Here is a 20,308-nt window from a genome sequence, read left to right as displayed (position 1 = left end):
GGCCTGACCAGGCCACTGCGGGGACCCTGGCAGGTAGGCTGGAGGCCTTGCCATCAGGCAACAGGTCCAAGCTCAGGTTAGGGAGCTCAGGCCCTAGCCAGGGCCTGGCATAACAACGGTTCCTAAGCGCTGCCATGTTAACTCACAGTGCATTCAAGGCGCCTGCCATGGGACAAGACATGTCCAGTGTGACTTCTCTGGCTCTGCCTTGTCCCGGCTTCTTGGGGCTCTTAGTAAAGGAAATAGGGGGGCTCATTGAGAGGAGGGTAGTGCACATACCAGGGTAGCCCCACCCAGGCCCTGAACTGACTCACCGGCTCCTCTTGGCTGGGTAAGGGCTTGGTGCCCTGGAGCCTGGCAGGCCGTCACAGGCATGTATAAAAGCACGCTAATCCAGCCTGTGGCACTGTATCTGTCACTGTCTGCGGCTGGACGATGCTGGGAGGCTTGGGGAAGCTGGCGGCTGAGGGCTTGGCCCACCGCACTGAGAAAGCCACTGAGGGAGCAGGTAAGGGACCAGGGCTTTCTAGCTGCCCAGAAGCTGAGGGCAGACTTCTCTGGGTCTGTTGAAAGCAGGCAAGAGCCTTAGGGTAAACTGAGGCTGAGGCCCATCCGGAAGCTTGGCTCACAGGCCCCACCAGGAGATAGCAGAGTTGGGGGCACAAAGGCTGGGGTAATTTTTCAGTCGAGAGCCACTGGCCAAGCCGCTTCCTTACTAGGGACTTGCTCCATGACCTCGGTTGAGCCTGCCCGGAGGTCAGGATGAGGCGGATGCTCCTGGAGGCAGGCAGAATCCAGATGCTGGTAGCTTAGGTCCTTCGGCCTGGAAGCCGAGAGTACCTTTCTGTTAACATTGCTTATTCTTGGGCCTGAGGGTGCAGCTCAGCTGTAGAACATTTGTCTGTACAAGGCCCTGGAGTTTTGCAAGAATTATCAAACAAAGTGAAACAAAATCCTGCCTATTTGATTTGTCGACCCAGAGAAAAAGGAAGACGGGTTTTGATTTTCACCACACTCTATGGTCTCTGTTGTTATGAAATATGGAGTCTGGTCCTGCTCAAAGCCTAAAAGGACATTTCTTCCAAGAACTTAGGACATGGCTCTGTGGCAGATCACGAGTCCCACTGTGGGACACAGATGAAACCTGTGTTGAGTTTGCTGTTCTCTTTGGAAATGGCTGTAGACAGAGCAGCATGTACTTCATTTTAAACCCCACAGCTCCACATCCGACCTCTTCTTAATCTTCCAGCCGTCTGAGCTGTGAGGAACATGGCAGCGGAAGGTAGTGTTAGGAACGGTTCTGTCTCTCAAGTCTTCGGGTTCTAACATGCTCCTACCCAAACTCTCCAGAACCCGGAGGTGGGTAGGGACTATCTCTTCCAGGAAGAGTCGCTTAACTTAACTTAGAGGAACTTAACTTCTCTGGAGACATACAGATGAGGCTGAAGCAGTCCGTCAGCTCATCCCGACAGGTGTGGTGGACTGACAAACAGCTGTCTCGCCTCAGGTTCCCAGCTGGCAGAAGGCTGTTCTTGTTATCCATGCTCATCCAGACAGAGAGGGGCAGGGAGTGCCCTGTGCATCTCCAGCAGCCAGGCATCTGGGGGGTTCTACGAAGGGAGGCAGCTAGGGATTTTCCTAAGTCGTCTCCCCTGACTAGGGGCAGCATTGCAGAGACTCTCCATGTTGTCTAGAAGCATCCTGGGTCACTGTGAGGGGAAGTGGGCTTACACACACCCTCACTATGAATCTGTCTTTTCTGTTCAGTTCATGCAGTGGAGGAGGTGGTGAAGGAGGTGGTGGACAGCGTCAAGGAGGCTGGAGAGAAGGGTAAGGCTGATCTGTTTGAAGATGGGAATGGGGAGGAGGAAAATAAGGCAGGAGAAAAGGAGGGAAGGGGAGGAGGCAGAGCCGTGGGTGTGGAGCTCGGAGGTAGAGCGCTTTTCTACCGAGGAGTAGTAGCGTCCCCAGCACAGGAACAGTAGAGAGAGAATGGAGTCAGCAGGCAGGGACACAGAGGGAGGAAGGGAGCCCAGCGCTAGGGCGAACGCTTTTCTTGCTCAACCAGACCCCGCCCTGCCCCAGATGAAGCATCCTCTCAGCTGGGCTGCAATTATCTGCGCATTCTCCCTGGATGCAATTGTCTGTGCAGGTTGTAACGTGTGTTAGGGCTCCATCTAGGCTGTTTTCTCTGTGGACTTTGAAGAAGATAAGGCCACGGAAAGTGATGTGGCAGCACATACGGACACAACAATTAAATAGACAAGTATGCATCTTAATATGTATTCATATAACAACTTACTGTGTATGTGTTATGCCATGAGTAGAACAGTGTACAAAACATATCTTATTCCAATCTTTACAACGAAGTAGGGTCCAGCTGGGTGAAGGATTTACATTTAAATATACAAGTATATTAAACTGTTTAAGCTCAAACAGCTAAAATGAAATGCTGTAAATGCAATGGTTCATACACAGCAGAAATTTATTGTTTCTATAGCCATGCATGGTGGATCATGTCTATGACCCCAGAACTAGGGAGAATGAGGCAAAAAACTGAGTTTGAGGCTAGCCCAGGTTACATAGTGAGTACCAGCCCAGCCTGAACTGTGTAGTGAGACTCATTCAAAAAGATGGGAAAAAAAGAAGGAAAAGAAAAGGAAATGTATCGATAATCCTACTGGGATTAGAGGCAGTGGCGGGTGGATCTCTATGAGTTCAAGGCCAGCCTGGTCAACACAGTGAGTTCCAGGACAGCCAGGGCTACACAGAGAAACCTGTCTTGAAAAACTTAAAATAAAAAAAAGTGCTGTTCTCGGTGCTGAAGTCTGGAAGCCCCCGGGCAGCACTGGAGATCTGGTGAAGCTGGCTCCTGGCTTACGTGACATCTTTCTGCTATGTCCTCCCTTGGCTGAAGGACTGGCTTGCTCTCCAATCTTGCTAACCTAGCCAGCAGCACAGCCCACCTTTTCATGGAGGGATCTGGAGGAGGGTTACAACATGGAATTTGGGGGGCTCAGAAATTCAAATCAAAGAAGTGTTCCGAGAGACTTCAGCATAATCTTGGAAGGGGGAGGCTCTTGAAAACAACCACAAAACAGCACAGTAGTCATAAAGAAAACATTAGGCAAAGCTGTCAATCTGAAACATCACAGATTCACAGGAGGGGCCAGGGACTGGAATGCAAAAAGCAAAGCAAAGCACAACAGGAGTTAAGTCAAAAGGAAGGCCACAGACCTCTGTGATAAATGCTCAGGACAGAGACAGTAATCAAATATAGCAATCTTCATAAAAATAGAGAAGACCAAGAAGCACTATACTGTAAGTAGCCAGTGCACCTGTGAGCTGTCCGTGCTGTCTCACTCAAATGTGAAGAAATGAAAGTTGTTTGGGAAAATCAAACCAAACTGGGATTCATTATGACACTGGCACTCTTTCCTTCATCCTCCTGGAGCCCCCTAGATGACCTCCCCACCAGGCCTCTCCTGCTGGAAGCACTGGATCGCTTACTCCTGCGATTTTCTTTCTTTTTTCAACAGCCATTAACGATACCCTGAAGAAAACCCAAGAGTCAGGGGGCAGAATGGTGAAGGAGATGAGTGAGAAGGTGACCCACACTGTTACCGATGCTGTTAACCATGCCATAGAAGGCCTGGGTAATCTGGGGCAGTGAGACTGCCTGCCACCATGCCCAGCCCTTCCTGAATGTCAATAAAAAGCCTGAAACGTGAATAGAGTCCTGAGCTTACTTCTGTTGGATAGAAACCATAGGCAGAGTGGTTTTCTACTGTTCTTCATTTTGCTTTGAACACAGGTCTTATGTGCACTTGCTGTGCAGCTGAGGCTGACCTTGAACACCTGATCCTTTTGCTTCAACCTCCTGAGTGTGGAATCATAGGCAAACGCCACTAGGACCCAGGATGCTAAATTTTTTTTTTAAATGGAAACACTGTATATTGTTAGCTTCTCCTCTGCCTTACAGGAACATCCAACATGGCGGGTACCTGCCACCTCTTGTGGTTTTCATCCAACGAATCAGATGAGGAATTGTCATTCCAGCAAGCAGTCGTGTGTGTGTGTGTGTGTGTGTGTGTGTGTGTGTGTGTGTGTGTGTGTATGTTTTCAGACAGGGTCTCTCACTGGCCTGCGACTGGCCCAGTAGGTGAGGCTGGCTGGCCAGCAAGATCTGCCTGTCCCCACGGCTGCAGCACCAGGAATATGAGCGCGCATTGCCACCATGGCTGTTTTCATTTTTTTTTTTTTTTTTACTTTAAATGTGGGTTTTGAGGGTGGAGCTCAGTTCCGTATGACTGCACAGCAAGCCTTTACCTAGGGAGTTCTCTCCCACTTCTCCCTTCCTTCTCTATTTGTCAAGTGAACCTAGGGTTTAACAAGCACACCTGCTCTCTCCCACTGCGCCCCACCCCCAGCTGCAGGTGTATAGACGCTCCAAAGGCCAAGTGCATGCGGGCTGTAGCATTCTTTGGTTTTTCCTTGCAATGAAAGGTCGGGACCAGGGAATGGCTGGGCTGCCTGTCCTGAGACCCAGAAAAGCATTTATACTGGAGGGTACAGAAGTCAGTTTTGGAGGAAGAAATCGATGTTTTTTTCCTGGAAGCTCCTGGTGGGCTCCACTTGGAGACACGTGGCCAAGACCAGTGGGCTTCCTTCCTTCCTCTCATGAGCAATCACTACATTACAGTGCAGATACATGTGTGGGGGACTAGAGGTGGTGGCACACCCCTGTAATTACAGCACCCAGGAGGTGAGACAGACCAATCCTCAGCTACATAGTGAGCTTAAGGCTAGCCTCGGCTAAATGAGACCTTGTCTGCAAACAGTGTGCAAGCAGAGAGCGTTTGGAAGTCTTGGAACAGAAGCCAGGTGTGGTGGTACATGCTGGAAATCCCAGCACTTGGGAGGTGGAGGAAGGAAGCTGAATTTGGCTTGGGCTACATGAAACCCCGAAAGTGGACAAAGTGCCTCCCGGACAAATGTGAGGACCTGCATTTGAGCCCCCAGCATCCATGTTAAACACCTAAGTATGGGGGCAGAGATGGGTTGATCCTGGGATCCTGTCAAGCCGAATGAAACAATGAGCTCCAGACTCAATGAGACCCTGCCTCAAAACTCAGTGCGAAGAGCGGTGGAGGAAGACACCCAACATCAGCCTCTGGTCTCCAGGTGTGTATGGGCTAGTGTGCCTGCACACACATGTGCAACATGCATTTATCATACAACATACACACATACATGCACACATATACATTTTTTTGTATGAGCACAGATTAAGAAAAATTCTGTGTAAATGTCTGATTTTTTTTCCCCCTTCAAGACAGGGTCTCTCTGTGTAACAGTCCTGGCTGTCCTGGAACTTGTTCTGTAGACCTGGCTGGCCTCAAACGCAGAGATCCTGCTCTGCCTCCTGAGTGCTGGGATTAAAGGCGTGCGCTGCAAGGCTCTAAGTCCTCATTTATTTGCTATTTGCTCTTAGCAGAAATGAAGAGAAAAGGTGCTTTGGTCAAAGAATAAATCAGTTTCTTGCCATGTTTTGACTCTTCTGGAAATGTCAGATTTCTAAAAAGCACAGGCTACTTAAGGATCAACACTGGCATGTATATTGTCTAGTTAGCGTCGGACTTTTTATCTTGGTTTGGCTCCTGGAGACTTCTGAGTTTCCCAAACCAAACCCAAGCTTATAGAACTAGGGACAGTATGAGTGGCAGACATGGATTGGAATGATTTCCTTGGGTGTGTAACGGGCCAAAGTGGGAGTGTAGACTTACTATAACATGCTCATAGTGCCAAGAACATGAGAGCAAGACGGAAACATTAGAAATCATTAGATACCACTCAGGTGGCAAGTTGTGCTATTCACAAGGCATGCCACACAATGTGGAGATGGTACCTATCTTTTTTTTTTTTTTTTTCCGAGACAGGGTTTCTTTGTAGCTTTGGGCCTGTCCTGGAACTAGTTCTTGTAGACCAGGCTGGCCTCAAACTCAGAGATCCACCTGCCTTTGCCTCCTGAGTGCTGGGATAAAGGCATGCGCCACAACCGTCTGGCGGTACCTATAAATTCTACTGAACTGTAAGTTCTTCGGTCTGTAAATGGGATCTGGACCTGGAAGGCTACTATTTTTGGCTAACAAATAGTGCCTATAGAGGAAAGGGATTATACATGGCTACTGAGTAGGAAGGGCTGGGAATGTAGCCCAGTGGTAGAGTGCTTACCTCAGACAAGCAAGGTCCATGCCCATGCTTTAAAAACAACTAGGGTGAACGCACCCCTCTCGTTCCTGACTTTCTCCCTCATGTTCTCGCTCCTTCTGCTCCTCATCAGGACCTTGGGAGCTCAGTCCAGTGCTCCAATGTGGGGCTCAGTCACCTTCCCCATCTGTCGCCAGCTGGAGGTTCCCTCCCGGTCCTGACTTTCTTTCTCATGTTCTCTCTCCTTCTGCTCCTCATCAGGACCTTGGGAGCTCAGTCCGGTGCTCCAATGTGGGGCTCTGTCATTTGCGTTCACTCATGGAGACGGTGGGACAGAACTAATGGGAGATCACCAACTCCAGTTGGAATGGGACTGATGGATCATGCGACCAAACCCGTCTCTCTGAATGTGGCCAACAGCGGGGGCTGACTGAGAAGCAAAGGACAATGGCTCTGGGCTCTGAGTCTTCTGCATGGACGGGCTCTGTGGGAGCCTTCTCAGCTTGGTCGATCACCATCCTGGTCCAGGGGGGAGTTGGGAGGACCCTGATCTTAGCATAGAGTGGGGAACCCTGATGGCTCCTTGGCCTTGAGAGGGAAGGAGGGGAGGTTTGGGTGGAGGGGAGGGGAGGGAAGGGGGAGAAGGAGGGGAGGGAAGGGGGAGGAGGAGGGAAGGAGATGGAAATTTTTTAAATATAAAAAAAAATAAACCATGAGGAAAAAAAAAAAATAAAAACAACTAGGGGAGTATAAATACATTATGTCCAAGTCAGTTAATAAGTTGCAAAACATATATGCAGAACAAGCTAATTTTTCATAAGGCAAATGCTATAATTATCTAAGAACATCATAAAAACCTAGACAGCTCATACCTGATAAAATATTAGCAGTGGTCCTCTCCATCTGTGGGAATATGAGAAATTCTTACTTTAGCACTGGTGTTTGATTTTTAAGAGGAAAGTAAGACAGTTGTTTTAAAAATTTGGTTATGGAGGGCAATACTAGCTTATTCAAGATTGTTCCCTAGTGAAGTGCTTCGGAGAGTTACTACTTGGGAAGCGTGAAGGAGCAGCATTTGGACGCAGAGCACCGTGGCTTTGTGGACATTCAGGGTGGCTCAGTGAGAGCGTTCTGCTTACCAGGCTATGGAGGCCAGCTTGCATTGCTGAGGCTGCATGACAGCTCTGATGTGAACTAGTCCACATGCATGAGTTAGATAAACAATGAAATTCTTCTGCCTTAGGCCGATGAGATGGCTCAGTGGATAAAATGCTCGCTAAGTAATGTTGATGGCTTGAATTCAACCCCTGGAACCCACGGAAAAGCACAGGGCTAGGACCAACTCCATATCCTCTGACCTCTATACGCACACATATGCCATGGCATGTGTGTGCCTCTACCCCACAATAATAAAATATTTTTTAAAAAGTGCCCCACCTCCAAAGAGAGCCAAAGTGCTGCCTAAACCTTAAGTCATCTCCCACAGCATTATTTCCATATTTCATTTTCTCCTCAGAGTCCTTGGCAGTGAAGGGCATGGAGTCAGTGTTTTCAAAATAATAGCGGTGCCAGAAGAGAATGATGCTGGTCTGAATCTTGGGCCATCCTCTACCCTCCCTGGTCTCACCATACTCCAGAACCAATGGCCTGCTCTCACTGAAAACCTACAGTCCTGAAATTCTAGCACAGGGAAGTTTCAATTAGGATTGCCAAAAGTTCAAGGCCAGAGTTGGGCTAGAAGAGTCTCAAAAAGGTTCAACAACCTGGAAGCCTGATGAGGGATTCCCCTCTGTATGCTGTGACTATGTTTTATTACCATTGGTTAATAAAGAAGCTGCTTTGGCCTATAACAGGGAAGAATATAGTTAGTATAGCTAGGCAGAAAAACCAGACTGAATGCAGGGAGAAAGGCTGAGTCAGCCAGACACCATGTAGCTGCCGAAGGACTCCAGAACTTTACCGGTAAGCCACAGCCTGGTAGTGCTACACAGATTAATAGAAATGGGTTAATTTAAGATATAAGAGCTAGTTAGGAATATGCCTGAACCATTGGCCAAACAGTGCTGTAATATAGTTTTTGTGTGATTATTTGGGTTTGGGTGGCTGGGAAACCAAAGCAGTCTCTGCTTATAGAAGCCCCCCTGGAAAGACAGAATATAGTTGAAATTCTTTAAGACTTCATTTATCTAGGCATGGTGACACACACCTGAAATTCCAACACTCAGGATGGACAGGCAAGAGGATCATTTTTGAGTTTGTGGTCAGTCTAAGCTATGTAGGGAGACCCTATCTCAAAAAACCAATGGCTGGGGTGCAGTTTAATGGTTGAGCACTTGCTAGCTGTGCTAAGTCCCCGGTTCCATTTAGGGCACCACAGAAAACAGATTCCTCAACTGTAGAGACTTCATCCGAGCTGGCTCCTAGTCCTCTGGAACACCCACTGATAAGCTGTGTTCATTTCTCTTGATGCTCACGTCCATTAAATCTTTTCATTGGTGACAGTTGCCAGAAACACTCAGATGTCATCCTTTATGTTGGTGGCAGGTAACAGTTTGAGCAAACAACAGGATAAGAAGCTTTTATGGAAAAACTGGGAAGTGTGAGGTCTGCAGGATAGTACACCCCAACTGATTTCTTAGATCTAGAGGCTCCCTGTGCAGGACTGTGTACATCCCTGAAAATGTCCAAGGTAGGGTGCTGTTCAGAGGCAGAATACTCACCTATCACACACTAGTCACTGTTTGTTTTTAAAAAAACTTGCAGCTGGGCGGTGGTGGCACACCTTTAATCCCAGCACTCGGGAGGCAGAGGCAGGCAGATCTCTGTGAGATCGAGGCCAGCCTGGTCTACAGAGCGAGTTCCACTACAGGCTCCAAAGCTACAGAGAAACCCTGTCTCAAAAAACCAACCAACCAAAAAACAGGTCAGATGTAGTACTCTGGAGCAATAGGCAGGAGGATTGGAATGAGTTCAAGGCTAGCTCCAGCTAATAGCAGGTGTGAGGCTATCCCATGCTACCTAAGACCCTGTTTCAAACAAATGAATAAATAAAAAAGTACCAGAAATTACACCAGCATATTAGTTTTACATACTATAACCTCTTCCCCGAGAACAGCCACTACAGTTTAGTAAAATGAAATAAAAAATAACCCAAGAATAAAATTTGAGCAGCTATCTAGGTGGTGGTGGTGCATGTCTTTAATTCCAGTACTTGGGAGGCAAAGGCAAGAGGATCTCTATTAGTTTGAGGCCAGCCTGGTCTACAAAGCTGGTTCCAGGACAGCCAGTGTTACACAGAAAAATTCTGTTTCGAAAAACTAAAACCAAAACCAAAAATTTTAGTAGTTCATAACGTAAGAAGTAACATAGACAGACAGTTACAAAAATTGTTGAAACTCGATTATTGTTTTATCATTTACTAAGAGACTATCAAATATGAAAACACAGAAAAGAAACATACACTTTAGAAAAGGTAGACTTTTAATAACTGCTTTTATCACCAAGTTAATCATGCAGTTACAAAGTAGTTAGAGATTTCTGAAAGGGCATTGTTAAAAAAAAAAGCACTTCTTATATAAATAATATCTGGTACTTCTGTGGAGCATTCCTGTTCCAAAGCCAACTCCAGGCAGTCTCCAGCCTCCTGTTAGTGAAGCGGTGTGCAGAATGCAAAGCCTCGGAAGGGGGGCACACAGTCAGGTGGAGCCAGCCAGATTCCAAACAGGGAGCCCAAGGTTTTTTCTGGGACGCTATTTGAATTATGGTTCAACTACTCAACACAATAGCTCTTCAAATGGGAAGAACAAGTCATTTTCATGGTAAGGAGGTTACTGCACTCTCTGGACTGTGTTACAAATTCCCCAGAGTCCCTGTCACTTGTAGGTCTGAGGAGAGTGCTCCCACAGTGCCACGTTCTTTTTCCTGGACAACAATGCAGTGCCAATAGCTACAAATGATACTGTTTTATGTTATAAAAACTAGCTTCTTCATTCATTATGTTTTTAGGCATTCACTGCTTGAGTCGAGGTCAGGCTTAAGTGATTAAAGGCAATTTTATTACAGCAGCATGTACTAATTTTATTCTCAAAGAATAAAATACATAAGAGAAATAGCATTTTTTTTTGCAACTTTGATGTAAAATAGCAATAACTCATTTGAGGACCATGCCACCTTTGGAAAATGCCACACACCTACTCTTCTATGTGTCCAAGTTTCCAGACTTGTCCAGAAGTGGCTGGCTGCTCTTGACTGCCCTCCCTGCCAGCAGCACTGACCCTGTTGGCAAGGGCCCAGAGCAAGGCAGCACAGTCAGGAGGCAGGCAGAGACTGCACTTAGAAAAAGTACCTAACCGGTTCTGATACACGTGATTCCTACTGACACATCAGCTTATACATGATCCTCTAACTAATCTCTCAAGGGGCTGATTCAGACTGACTTGCTGAGAACAGTATCCATTAACTAATGAGTCACAAGAACAGATTTCTGTGGTTACATGTAAACTTGTGACAGGTCTGCAGAAATTATAGGTGAAGTGGTGATAAAGAAGTCAGCTGTGACCTGTCTATGTGAAGGTCACGCCAGCTTCGTTGTACACCTTGAAGACTTTCTCGATGGCGTTGACGTAGGCAGCTGTCCTCAGATCCAGGCCCAGGTTATACTTCATGGCTGTGCGCATGATTTGCTGGAATGAAGGAGAGAAGGCAGTGAGACCACCTGACTGAGCGGCAGGCTATGCCGCTCAAAAGGTATGCATTGAGGCTGGGTACTACTCACCTATCCATGACCAACTAACTATAAGACTTAGACAGCAAAAGGCAAATGACTAGAGCAGCAAATTCTGTTGTTTTCGTCCAGTGAACAGCAATAACTACTCCTGAGAACTACAGATGTGAATGGCTTCTCTGTCTGTTAACTATCTTGTGATCTCGAATGAACTCAGATCACACTTAGTAATTGTTTAAAATAACCAGTAACAGGGCAGTAGGAACATTCTAGAATTTCAGTGATGACAGGTATACAGCCTTGCGAATATACTACAAGCCGATGAATATATTTTGTTGTGTATGTGTGTGTTGTGTGCATTGCACTCTCACATGCCGATGTGCATGTGGACGTCAGAGGAATACTTAAGGAGTTGGCTTTCTCTTTCTACCACGTGAGTCCCAAGGACTGAACTCAGACTGTCAGATTTATACATGGAGTCATCTTGTCAGTCCATTAGAGTGCTTGAATTATGTCTCAATTAAAAGGAAAAGCAGCAAGAATCAAGTATAGCGGCACATGCTAATAATTCCAGCACTAGGGAGGTGGAGGACAATAGGGAGCTCAACCGCGTCTCAGTTACAAGGAGCCTTCAAGGTTCAAGCAAGGCCAGACTAGGACGTGAGACCCTGCTTTAAAATGCAATAAAATACCCCTCCCCATCAGAAAACAGCACACTAAGAAGTGCCGCCTTCTTCAGCAGACTGTCTATGCTACTTCAGCCTGGAAACCAACATGGACAGAATTCGATCAAGAAGAAATCAGCCTTTCATCCAGGACTCGGGAGGCAGAGGCAGGCGGATCTTGGTGTTCAAGGCCAGCCTGGTCTACATGTGAGAGTTCCAGGACAGCCAGTGCTGCCTAGAGAGACTGACCCTATCTCAAAAGACAAAAGAACAGTGTCGGAAAAGCTGTGCTCACACTGTGCCACATTTAAGGTCTGGTGTAAAAAGCATTCAGCTGATAAAAAAATAAAAAATAAAAACCAAAGTCACAAATTTCTTACTTAAACCAAATTTTATAGTTAAGTCAGCTTTGGGCTTGTAAATAGCGACTGACTCATCAGCATTCTAGCTTTGCCAACTATCTTTTTAGTTATTTGTATTTTTGATGTATATGGCTGTTTTGCTTGCATCTTAGTGTGTTCAGAGGCCATAAGAGTATATCAGCTCCTTTGCAACTGGAGTTAAAGTAGTTAGTGACCTGTGGGTGCTGGGAATTGAACCTGGGTCCTCAGGAAGAACCAGAAGTGCTCATTTCTTCCTAAAGATGTACTGACAACAGTGCTCATCAACGGAGGCTACCAACGGGACAAGTGCTGCTGTACAGAGGCGGGGATCAGGTAACAGCATCATAAACACAATCTGCCTGCCAAGATACCATGGTAACTGGTGTTTCGTGTAATTAACACAAAGGCAGCTATCATCTGCACACATACCCGGGCAGATCGCTCCATTGTGTAGGCCAAGCCAGAGTGCACGATGTCCTTCTCAGAGGCGCCCTGTTAGGAAAGATAACATCAACAACAAAAACACATCAAGATATGCTTCCTGTCTCTAGAAGAATACCAAGGATTAAGTTAATACTGCAGCAATATAAGAAAGATATAGAATTTCTGTTCTGTATCAGTGTATGCTAGCAAGATAGACAAATAATTTTCTAAACATAGCTGTTTTAATGATATCAGACAACAACAAAACTCATGAAATAAGATGATAATTAAAACAAACACAGAAAAGCAGTCTGAGGGCAGGCGAGTGTTCAGATAGCAGCCCCAACTCAAGACACTCTACACAGACGCTGTCCTGGCGCACTCACCATCTCTCCATGTGAGCAGGGCCACCAGACACAGACGGGAACGGCTACAGCAGCTCTGGGAAGATCTTGCCTGTGTACTTAGTAGTCCCAGCTTTAAAGCTGGAAACCAAAGAGCTTTCTATTTCTATAGACTAGTCTATCTAATTTATTTCTTGGAGGGATTTCTTTAAAATTTAAGTGTAGCACAAGGCATGGTGGCATATGCCTTTAATCCCAGCACTTGGGAGGGAGGTGGATTTCTGTGAGTTTGAGGACACTATGCTCTACAAAGTGAGTTCCAGGACAGTCAGGGCTACAGAGAGAGATCCTGTCTTGAAAAACAAAAACAAAAACAAAACAAACAAAAAACAAAAAATGTCTAAGTCACTACCACTCCTAATGTGACACAAGACAGCTATACAACACACACACACATACACACACATACATACATGTATACACACACACACACACACACACACACACACACACACACACACACAGAGTCAGAGCTTCCCTGCTCTGGAACTCACTCTGTAGATCAGGCTAGTCTTGAACTCACAGAGAACTCAGAATTTTCAGAAGAGCTGTACCTATCTGTAGTATTATTGGAATAAAGTATGACCATTCAACAGAGGCAGTGAGTTTTAAAGATCTACTACTTGGGAATGGAATGGGGTTGTAGCTCAGTGACAGAGCCCTAACCTGACATGCATAAGGTTCTTGGTTCAATTCCCAGTACCACAGAAATAGAACAAAATAAAACAAGTTAAATATATTTTTTTCCCCATGCATTATATGCTATGCCTTTGTAACTCAATATTTTCTGTATTGTCCTGGTAAGTCCTTTGTAATATATATACACTATTGACACACCCTGCCAAGAACTGATTGACTTATCTATTTTCTAATCTGCTAACTCTATGTGTCATATAATTATTTCATATTTTCATATAATTCAGTCTCATGTTTACTTTTCAATTCTAGTTCTCTGAAGCTTGAGTTGAAAAGTATGGAAATCCTTAGGATTATGTCAAATCATTAAGTACCCCAAACAGAATTACTTACTTGCCATCATTTTTAGAATGGAATGATGAATTATGAGCACATAATACCACTATGGTTAAAATCCTTTGCTAAGACTCCATTTACTCTGTCTAGCCTAAAAGACAAGGCAGAGAGCATGTGTAAGGCGCCACTCTGGTGTCAGCACACTTACCGATATCCTGTCCTGGAACTCTGCTGTAGGGACCACAGGGATAGTTCCACCATGCTTTCCAAATTTCCTCTCTAAACTCTCTTGAACAGACACTGTAAGAAGCCAAGACATCACGTAAGATACTGTTAATAGAGGGAGAAAGTAAATGTACGACTTACTAACTCTGACCTATATGTGTGTGTAGCCCACAACCTAATGGTTTAGAAACATTTACTCCTAATGACATAGAAGGGTTAATTATTAAAAGCTCAGCAAGGAGAAGCCTGCCAGATTCGTATAGAAATGTGAATTTAGGTCACTGCTTTGTTTCCATAAACGCCCATCACTAGGGTTTTCTTCTCTTGGCTCTGTTAAAAAGAAATTCTGAGGGAAGAGAAAAGGACAGAGAGGAACATTCTCAGAGTGGCAGAGTACAGGGACGCAGTGGGAGGTCTTGGTTTTATTTCAGCTGGATGAGAGTTCTCAATAGTGAGTTTACTCTGGTCAAATAAAAATGCTTACCAGAGGACTAAAAATGGGCTTCCACACTAGGCTGTACTTCTTTTAATTAGTGCATAAAAGAATGGGTTTCATTATAATTTTTTTATAAATGTTAGCTAGGACTTTTCTGAGAGCAACTAGAGATAGGGATGAATAAGATCAGTGGAGGGGTTCAGGTTTAAAAAAGGCTTTTTAGAGTATCATTAATCTATAGATTTTTATTTGTGGAAAACAACATTATTTTAAAAAAATTGTCCTTTTGCTCTATGAACCAGGAGACAGAAAACTGTTTTCTGTTCTTAGGCAAAGGTCTCTAGGATTATCAGGAAGAGGTTCCCTAAGTGTCTATGCTTTCCCAGCTCTTTCTTGGGTCCACAGGACAATTTTTGGAGACACAAACAAGATTCTAAGGAAGAACTCACTGAGCAGGTGGTAGTTAGAGTCCCTTTCATATTTGAAGGTCAATCGGCCATAGCTGACATGATTGAGATTCTTCAGCCACTCAAAGTAAGACACTGTCACTCCTCCAGCATTTAAGTAGAGATCCTACACACACAATGACATGAAAATACATTAAAAAAAGAAATAAAAGATGATGGCTTTAATAAATGTCAGGCTTGGCACTTAGTACTTGTAGCTGCTCTGCCATCTTGTCAGGCTCAGGAACTCAATTTCAATACCCAGGTAGACTAAACATCTGCATAGTTTTTGTGCCAACTTGACATAATCTAAAGTCATCTGAGGAGAGAACCTCAATTTTAAAAATGCCTCCATAAGATCCAGCTGTATGCAAGGCAGTGGTCTCAATATTCCTAACTCTGCGACCCTTTAACAACAGCTCCTCATGTTGTGACCCCAACCATAAAATTATTTTCATTGCTACCTCATGACTGTAATTTTGTAATTGTTATGAATTGTAATGTAAATACCTTTGGAGATAGATGTTTGCCAAAGGGGTTATAACCCTAAGGTTGAGAAATGCTGCCGTGGGCATTTCCTTAATTAGTGATGTGGGAGGGCCTAACCCATGGTGGGTAGGGCCCTCCTCTGGGCTGGTGGTCCTGGGTTCTGTAGGAGAGCAGGCTGATGGGGGGGCGGGCAGCACACACTCCACATCCGCTGCATCAGCTCCTGCCTCGGGGCTCCCGCCCTGACTTCCTCTGATGGTAAACAGTGATGTGGGAGTGCTGCTTTGGTCACTATTCCTCACCGTAGTAAGAGCAACTCTAAGAGAACGTCAAACACTGCAAATGGATCAAGATCACTGAATGGTTTTGGTGGTAATTAGCTTATTCTTACCATGATCTCAGACTAAAGGCCTGGCTTACCAGCCAGTGGACTGATGATGCCTCACCAAAAGATGGTATTACCTTTGCCACCACCTTAAGACAGCATATTTCAATTAAGTGAGGTTTTTGTTTTAAAACACATGCTTTCTACAAAATGGGCTATTCAGAGTTCATTTTAAGTTCCAATAACTCCTCCATTTTCACCCCAAATTCTGAATACACATTCTTCATAGTAGGAAAAAAAAGAAGAAAGAAATGTGTATACATGGGTATATGAGTGTGTACAGAGGCCAGAAGAGGGTGTGGGATCCCCGGAGCTGGAGCACAGGCTCTGAGCCACCCAGTGAGGCTCTGAGTGTGCGAGCGCACTACAGGCTCTGAACGGCTGTGCCGTCTCTTTAGCCCTAAGTTCTCCTTTCCTTTTTTTTTTTTTCTTTTTTCAGTAAAGCAGTGGGACACTTAAAATGCATAAAGTTACAAACTGGGTAACAAAACTTAAGACTTTAACTTAGAATTGTATTTCTGACCCAGTATATATTTAATGTAACTGGATTTTGAGGGCTACTTTTACTCTAGTTACAACTGAAAGGTAGAGAGAAAAATGTTCAGGACTAAGAGAAAAGTGACTGGCATATTACACTAACCATACTTCCGATCCTCCCCTCTGTCATTTGTTTCTTAAGGTGCTGCAGACTGACCCTTGAACTTCATGTGTGTGCTCTTGCACAATGTGACCCTGGCCTTAGCCTTGTTGCCATTGTATTTTCTTAAAAGTAAATGAAGATTAGGAATTTATTACAACTTTTGACACCAGTGGGCCCTCTCCTTGCCAGTTGCTAGCAGAAGAAATGACTCTTAGAGCACATAAAACCCCAGGAACCAAGACGGTTTCCTACCGGGATAACCATGATGTTCCTCTCCAGGAAGATCTTATCGGCTTCGGGAGTGGTTGGTCCATTGGCTCCTTCAGCAATGATCTGCAAGAGATTGGGGACAGGCACAGATGCCAGGAAAATTCTCACAGGAAAGAGCTGACTGCTTGTATAAGGAGCTAAAGGAAGAGAAGAAGAATTTCAGCTAAAATGAGTTGCTCTACAAAGTATATAAAGGTTACCTTTCATGTTTTTTTAAAGCTATATTTGTTGTTTGTTTGTTTTTGAAAGGATGAGGTTTTTTTGCTTGTTTTGTTTTTTTAAAGATTTATTTATTATGTATACAACATTCTGCCTCTATGTATGCCTGCATGCCTGATTTCATTACAGATGGTTGTGAGCCACCATGTGGTTGCTGGGAATCAAACTCAGGACCTCTGGAAGAGAAGCCAGTGCTCTTAACTACTGAGTCATCTCTCCAGCTCCAAAGGTTACCTTTTATTTGTCTGCTTCTCTAATTTTTTTAAAACTATGTTTTGAAAGTGGTGGTAGTGGGGTAAAATTCTGTGACTCAAACAAAGTCACTGATGAGCTCTTATGACACTCCACACTGATGATGCCCATTTGTTTCTACAAGGGTTTTTACCTTGGCTTTGACTCGGGGAGCATTGGACTTGGTCAACTGCTTCTCACTGGCTGCAGGGATCAGGATGTCACAGTCAGCCTCCAAGATGCTTCCCTCATAGACCTTTGCTTTGGGAAAGCCCAGAATGGATCCATGTTGCTGTAAGAGTTTCAAAGTCAGACTAAGGGTTCCAACACAGTTTAAATGCTATCTTTAGCGCCTATTATACAAAATCTATTTAGAACCAGGTACAGTGGCTCATGTCTATAATTCCTACATTAGTGATGCTGAGGCAAGGAGATTGCTGTGAGTTTTAAACCATCCTGGGCTACCCAGGGAATATGAGGCCAACCAAGCACATACAGCAAGACCAAGCCTCTAAAAAGATAAATATCCTACCAATACTTGGAAGGAAGAGGCAAGATGATCAAACCAAGTTTGAATTCAAAAACCCCAACCTCACCATCCAAGCATAAAACCAAACGGCAGAAGAAAGAACACTTAAGGTTCCTGCCACCAAGCCTGATGATGAGTTTAACCACCTAGGACCCATGTGGTGGAAGGAGAAACACCCTTCCAAGTTGTTCTCCATGTGCACAGTGGCACAAGTCTCACCCACCTCAAAAGAAATAACTGAAAATACTATTTTTTTTTTAAGGCTGGTACGATGGCTCAGTGCCTGTCATCAAATAATAATGACTTGAATTTAAGTCCTGGGACCCCAATGGTGGAAGGAGAGAACAGAGTCCTGCAGGGTGTCTTCTGACCTCCAATTGAATGCTATATAGCACATGAACACAAAATTAAAATAACAAAATAAAACCCCAAAAAACTAACCTCTTAAAATTTTAAAAGATTGCTCAGATATTAGAATAACATACCAACTTGAAATCTTCTAGTTCCTTTGGGTCAATACCATCTGGATTCCATATGCTCCCATCAGATTCACCAACACCAACACATTTAGCACCAAAACGATGTAAATACCTCATAGAATGCAGGCCCACGTTACCAAATCCCTGTGAAGAACAATTATGCATGACATAGACTCAATGCAGAGAGTATAATTCATTCTGATCAACATAAATCTTTACTGATAGTTTAGAAGCAAGTCTCAAAAATTTTGCTAAAAGAGGCAATGTCCTGGGACAGTAGATGTCTTATGGGAAAGGTACTTGACACCAAGTATAACTCTGCTGACCTCAGTTCTATCCCAAGGACCCATATGGTGAAAGGAGAGAACCAACCTCTACATGTACTGTGGCATACACATATCCACAAACAACTGAATATATTAAGAAAAAGAGAAGCAATGTACTGAATGGCTTCTTTAATGATAAATTTCTATGATTACAAATCTGAAACCTTCTGCTGCCTATGAGACTGAGCCCTGGAGAAGTGTAGTCAGGGCTTTGCTTGCTAATAAAGAAATGGCAGTGGGGACCCACACCAACGCAGTCAGAGCCTAGGGTCTCATGACTGTACATATAAAGGTGCACTGCTATTTTATGGTAATGCCAAGTGTAAATTTCCAAGTGAAATACATGCTGACACAGGAAACAAATTTAGGTCAGTGTGAAAATATTTCTGCACAATTACAGTGGCTTTACAGTTGAGGCCTTTCCTCTTCTGAATGCAATTTTATGCTTAAATAATGACCAAAAGAAGTGACAGTAGTGTATTTAATCTAAGAGATTAGGTTGAATTCTATGAATCAGATCAAGGTTAAGAAAAAAAAAGATGTTTCATTCTGAAAACCATCCTAAAATCTAACAAATTCTCAAAGAATTTTTAATGCCATAAATTGAAAAACCTTTAATTTTTTAAAAATATATATCAGCTATTAAGAAAACAAAACCGGTTGGGCGGTGGTGGTGCATGCCTTTAATCCCAGCACTCGGGAGGAAGAGGAAGGTGGATCTCTGTGAGTTCGAGGCCAGCCTGGTCTACAAGAGCTAGCTCTAGGACAGGCTAACAAAACCTGGGGGCTGGTGGGATGGATGAATGGGTAAGAGCATGTGTATCCAAGCCTGATGACCTGAACTTAATCCTTGGAATTTACCTGGTGGAAGAACTGACTCCTACTCTGACCTCTAATGTACCTTGTAGCATGCATGTCTTCCCACATAAGTAAATAAATACAAGTAGCAAAACCAAACCAAACCCCCAAATTGTTTTACCTGAACAACAAATGTCTTGTCACCAAACCCTGGTGTCATTCCTAAAATGCTCATGTAGGAAGCTTCATTGATGAAGTTCTCAATGCCATGGAAAACACCACGGCCAGTAGCAGAGATGCGCCCGTGGATGCCTCCTTGACTGATTGGTTTACCAGTAACACAGGCATGTGCATTGATATCCTGTAAGAGAGGGCTAGAGATATAGCTCACGAGTAAAGTGCTTGTCTAGTGTGAGTGAGGCTTGAGGTTCAACCCGATACCATATAAATAACAATAACAATAATAAACCCTTTGAGAGGAAAGGAGTCAGAATTTAGATCTCTTTTGAGACAGGTCATTGACTTGCAATCCTTGTCTCAACCTTCTAAGTGCTGGGATTATAGGCATGTGCCATTATACCCAGTACTAAGTCCTGTTTCTATGATCAAGCTAATACACATAGCACGTTTTCATTAGTTTAACACATTTTTAGTAAGAGTGTATGTGTGCGTGTAAGCTGGTGTCGTGGCACTGCCTGTATGTAACCCCAGCACTTGCTGAAGCAGGAGAAGCTCAAGTTCAAGGGTATCTTGTTTATAAAAATATAATCTACAAGCTTGTGCAAATCTTTGAGTAATTGTGAGTCACATAAAGTTCATATTAACTAACAGGGAGAGGCCTTTTCCAATTTTCTGTTCTAAGAATCTAATAAGGTAGGCTGTTTTTCACACTGAGAGAAAAAGTTTAGGAATTTAGTGTTAAGCACAAATAACAATATCATAAACATAGATATGATTCATCTTGAAGCTATTACTCCTTCACTGAAAATAAGCCACATTAACTTAGAGTTCACATTCCACTTGTGAATGCCTTAAGATTGCCAAACAAAAACCAA

General features: G+C 44.2%; 2 protein-coding genes across 2 annotated transcripts in view; one reads left to right on the top strand and one right to left on the bottom strand.

The window, feature by feature from the left end:
• Window positions 1-435: 435 nt before the first annotated feature.
• Window positions 436-3,673, top strand: Fam25a (family with sequence similarity 25 member A). Its single transcript, XM_038348487.1, has 3 exons — window positions 436-508; window positions 1,768-1,830; window positions 3,540-3,673. Exons 1-3 carry the CDS (start codon window positions 436-438, stop codon window positions 3,671-3,673), a joined length of 270 nt encoding a protein of 89 aa, XP_038204415.1.
• Window positions 3,674-9,672: 5,999 nt separating this feature from the next.
• Window positions 9,673-20,308, bottom strand: part of Glud1 (glutamate dehydrogenase 1) — a 36,480-nt gene continuing 25,844 nt past the window's right edge. Inside the window, exons 6-13 of the mRNA XM_038348482.2 lie at window positions 19,435-19,614; window positions 18,136-18,273; window positions 17,276-17,413; window positions 16,654-16,734; window positions 14,891-15,014; window positions 13,989-14,080; window positions 12,411-12,473; window positions 9,673-10,892 (exon numbers count right to left, since the gene is read on the bottom strand). Coding sequence (XP_038204410.1) covers window positions 10,773-10,892; window positions 12,411-12,473; window positions 13,989-14,080; window positions 14,891-15,014; window positions 16,654-16,734; window positions 17,276-17,413; window positions 18,136-18,273; window positions 19,435-19,614 — 936 coding nt within the window. The 3' untranslated portion in view covers window positions 9,673-10,772. The remainder of the gene's footprint in view (window positions 10,893-12,410; window positions 12,474-13,988; window positions 14,081-14,890; window positions 15,015-16,653; window positions 16,735-17,275; window positions 17,414-18,135; window positions 18,274-19,434; window positions 19,615-20,308) is intronic.

Source organism: Arvicola amphibius, chromosome 12 (assembly GCF_903992535.2).
Source record: "Arvicola amphibius chromosome 12, mArvAmp1.2, whole genome shotgun sequence".
NCBI classification, from domain to species: domain Eukaryota; kingdom Metazoa; phylum Chordata; class Mammalia; order Rodentia; family Cricetidae; genus Arvicola; species Arvicola amphibius.
The sequence above is the reverse complement of the archived record's forward strand: the minus strand, read 5'-3'. Positions and strand labels throughout refer to the sequence as shown.

Coding starts and splice junctions, on each gene's coding strand:
- Fam25a (XM_038348487.1), top strand. CDS start 436: ATGCTGGGAGGCTTGGGGAAGCTGGCGGCTGAGGGCTTGGCCCACCGC. Junction 509..1,767: donor GAAAGCCACTGAGGGAGCAG/GTAAGGGACCAG, acceptor TTTTCTGTTCAG/TTCATGCAGTGGAGGAGGTG. Junction 1,831..3,539: donor CAAGGAGGCTGGAGAGAAGG/GTAAGGCTGATC, acceptor TTTTTTCAACAG/CCATTAACGATACCCTGAAG.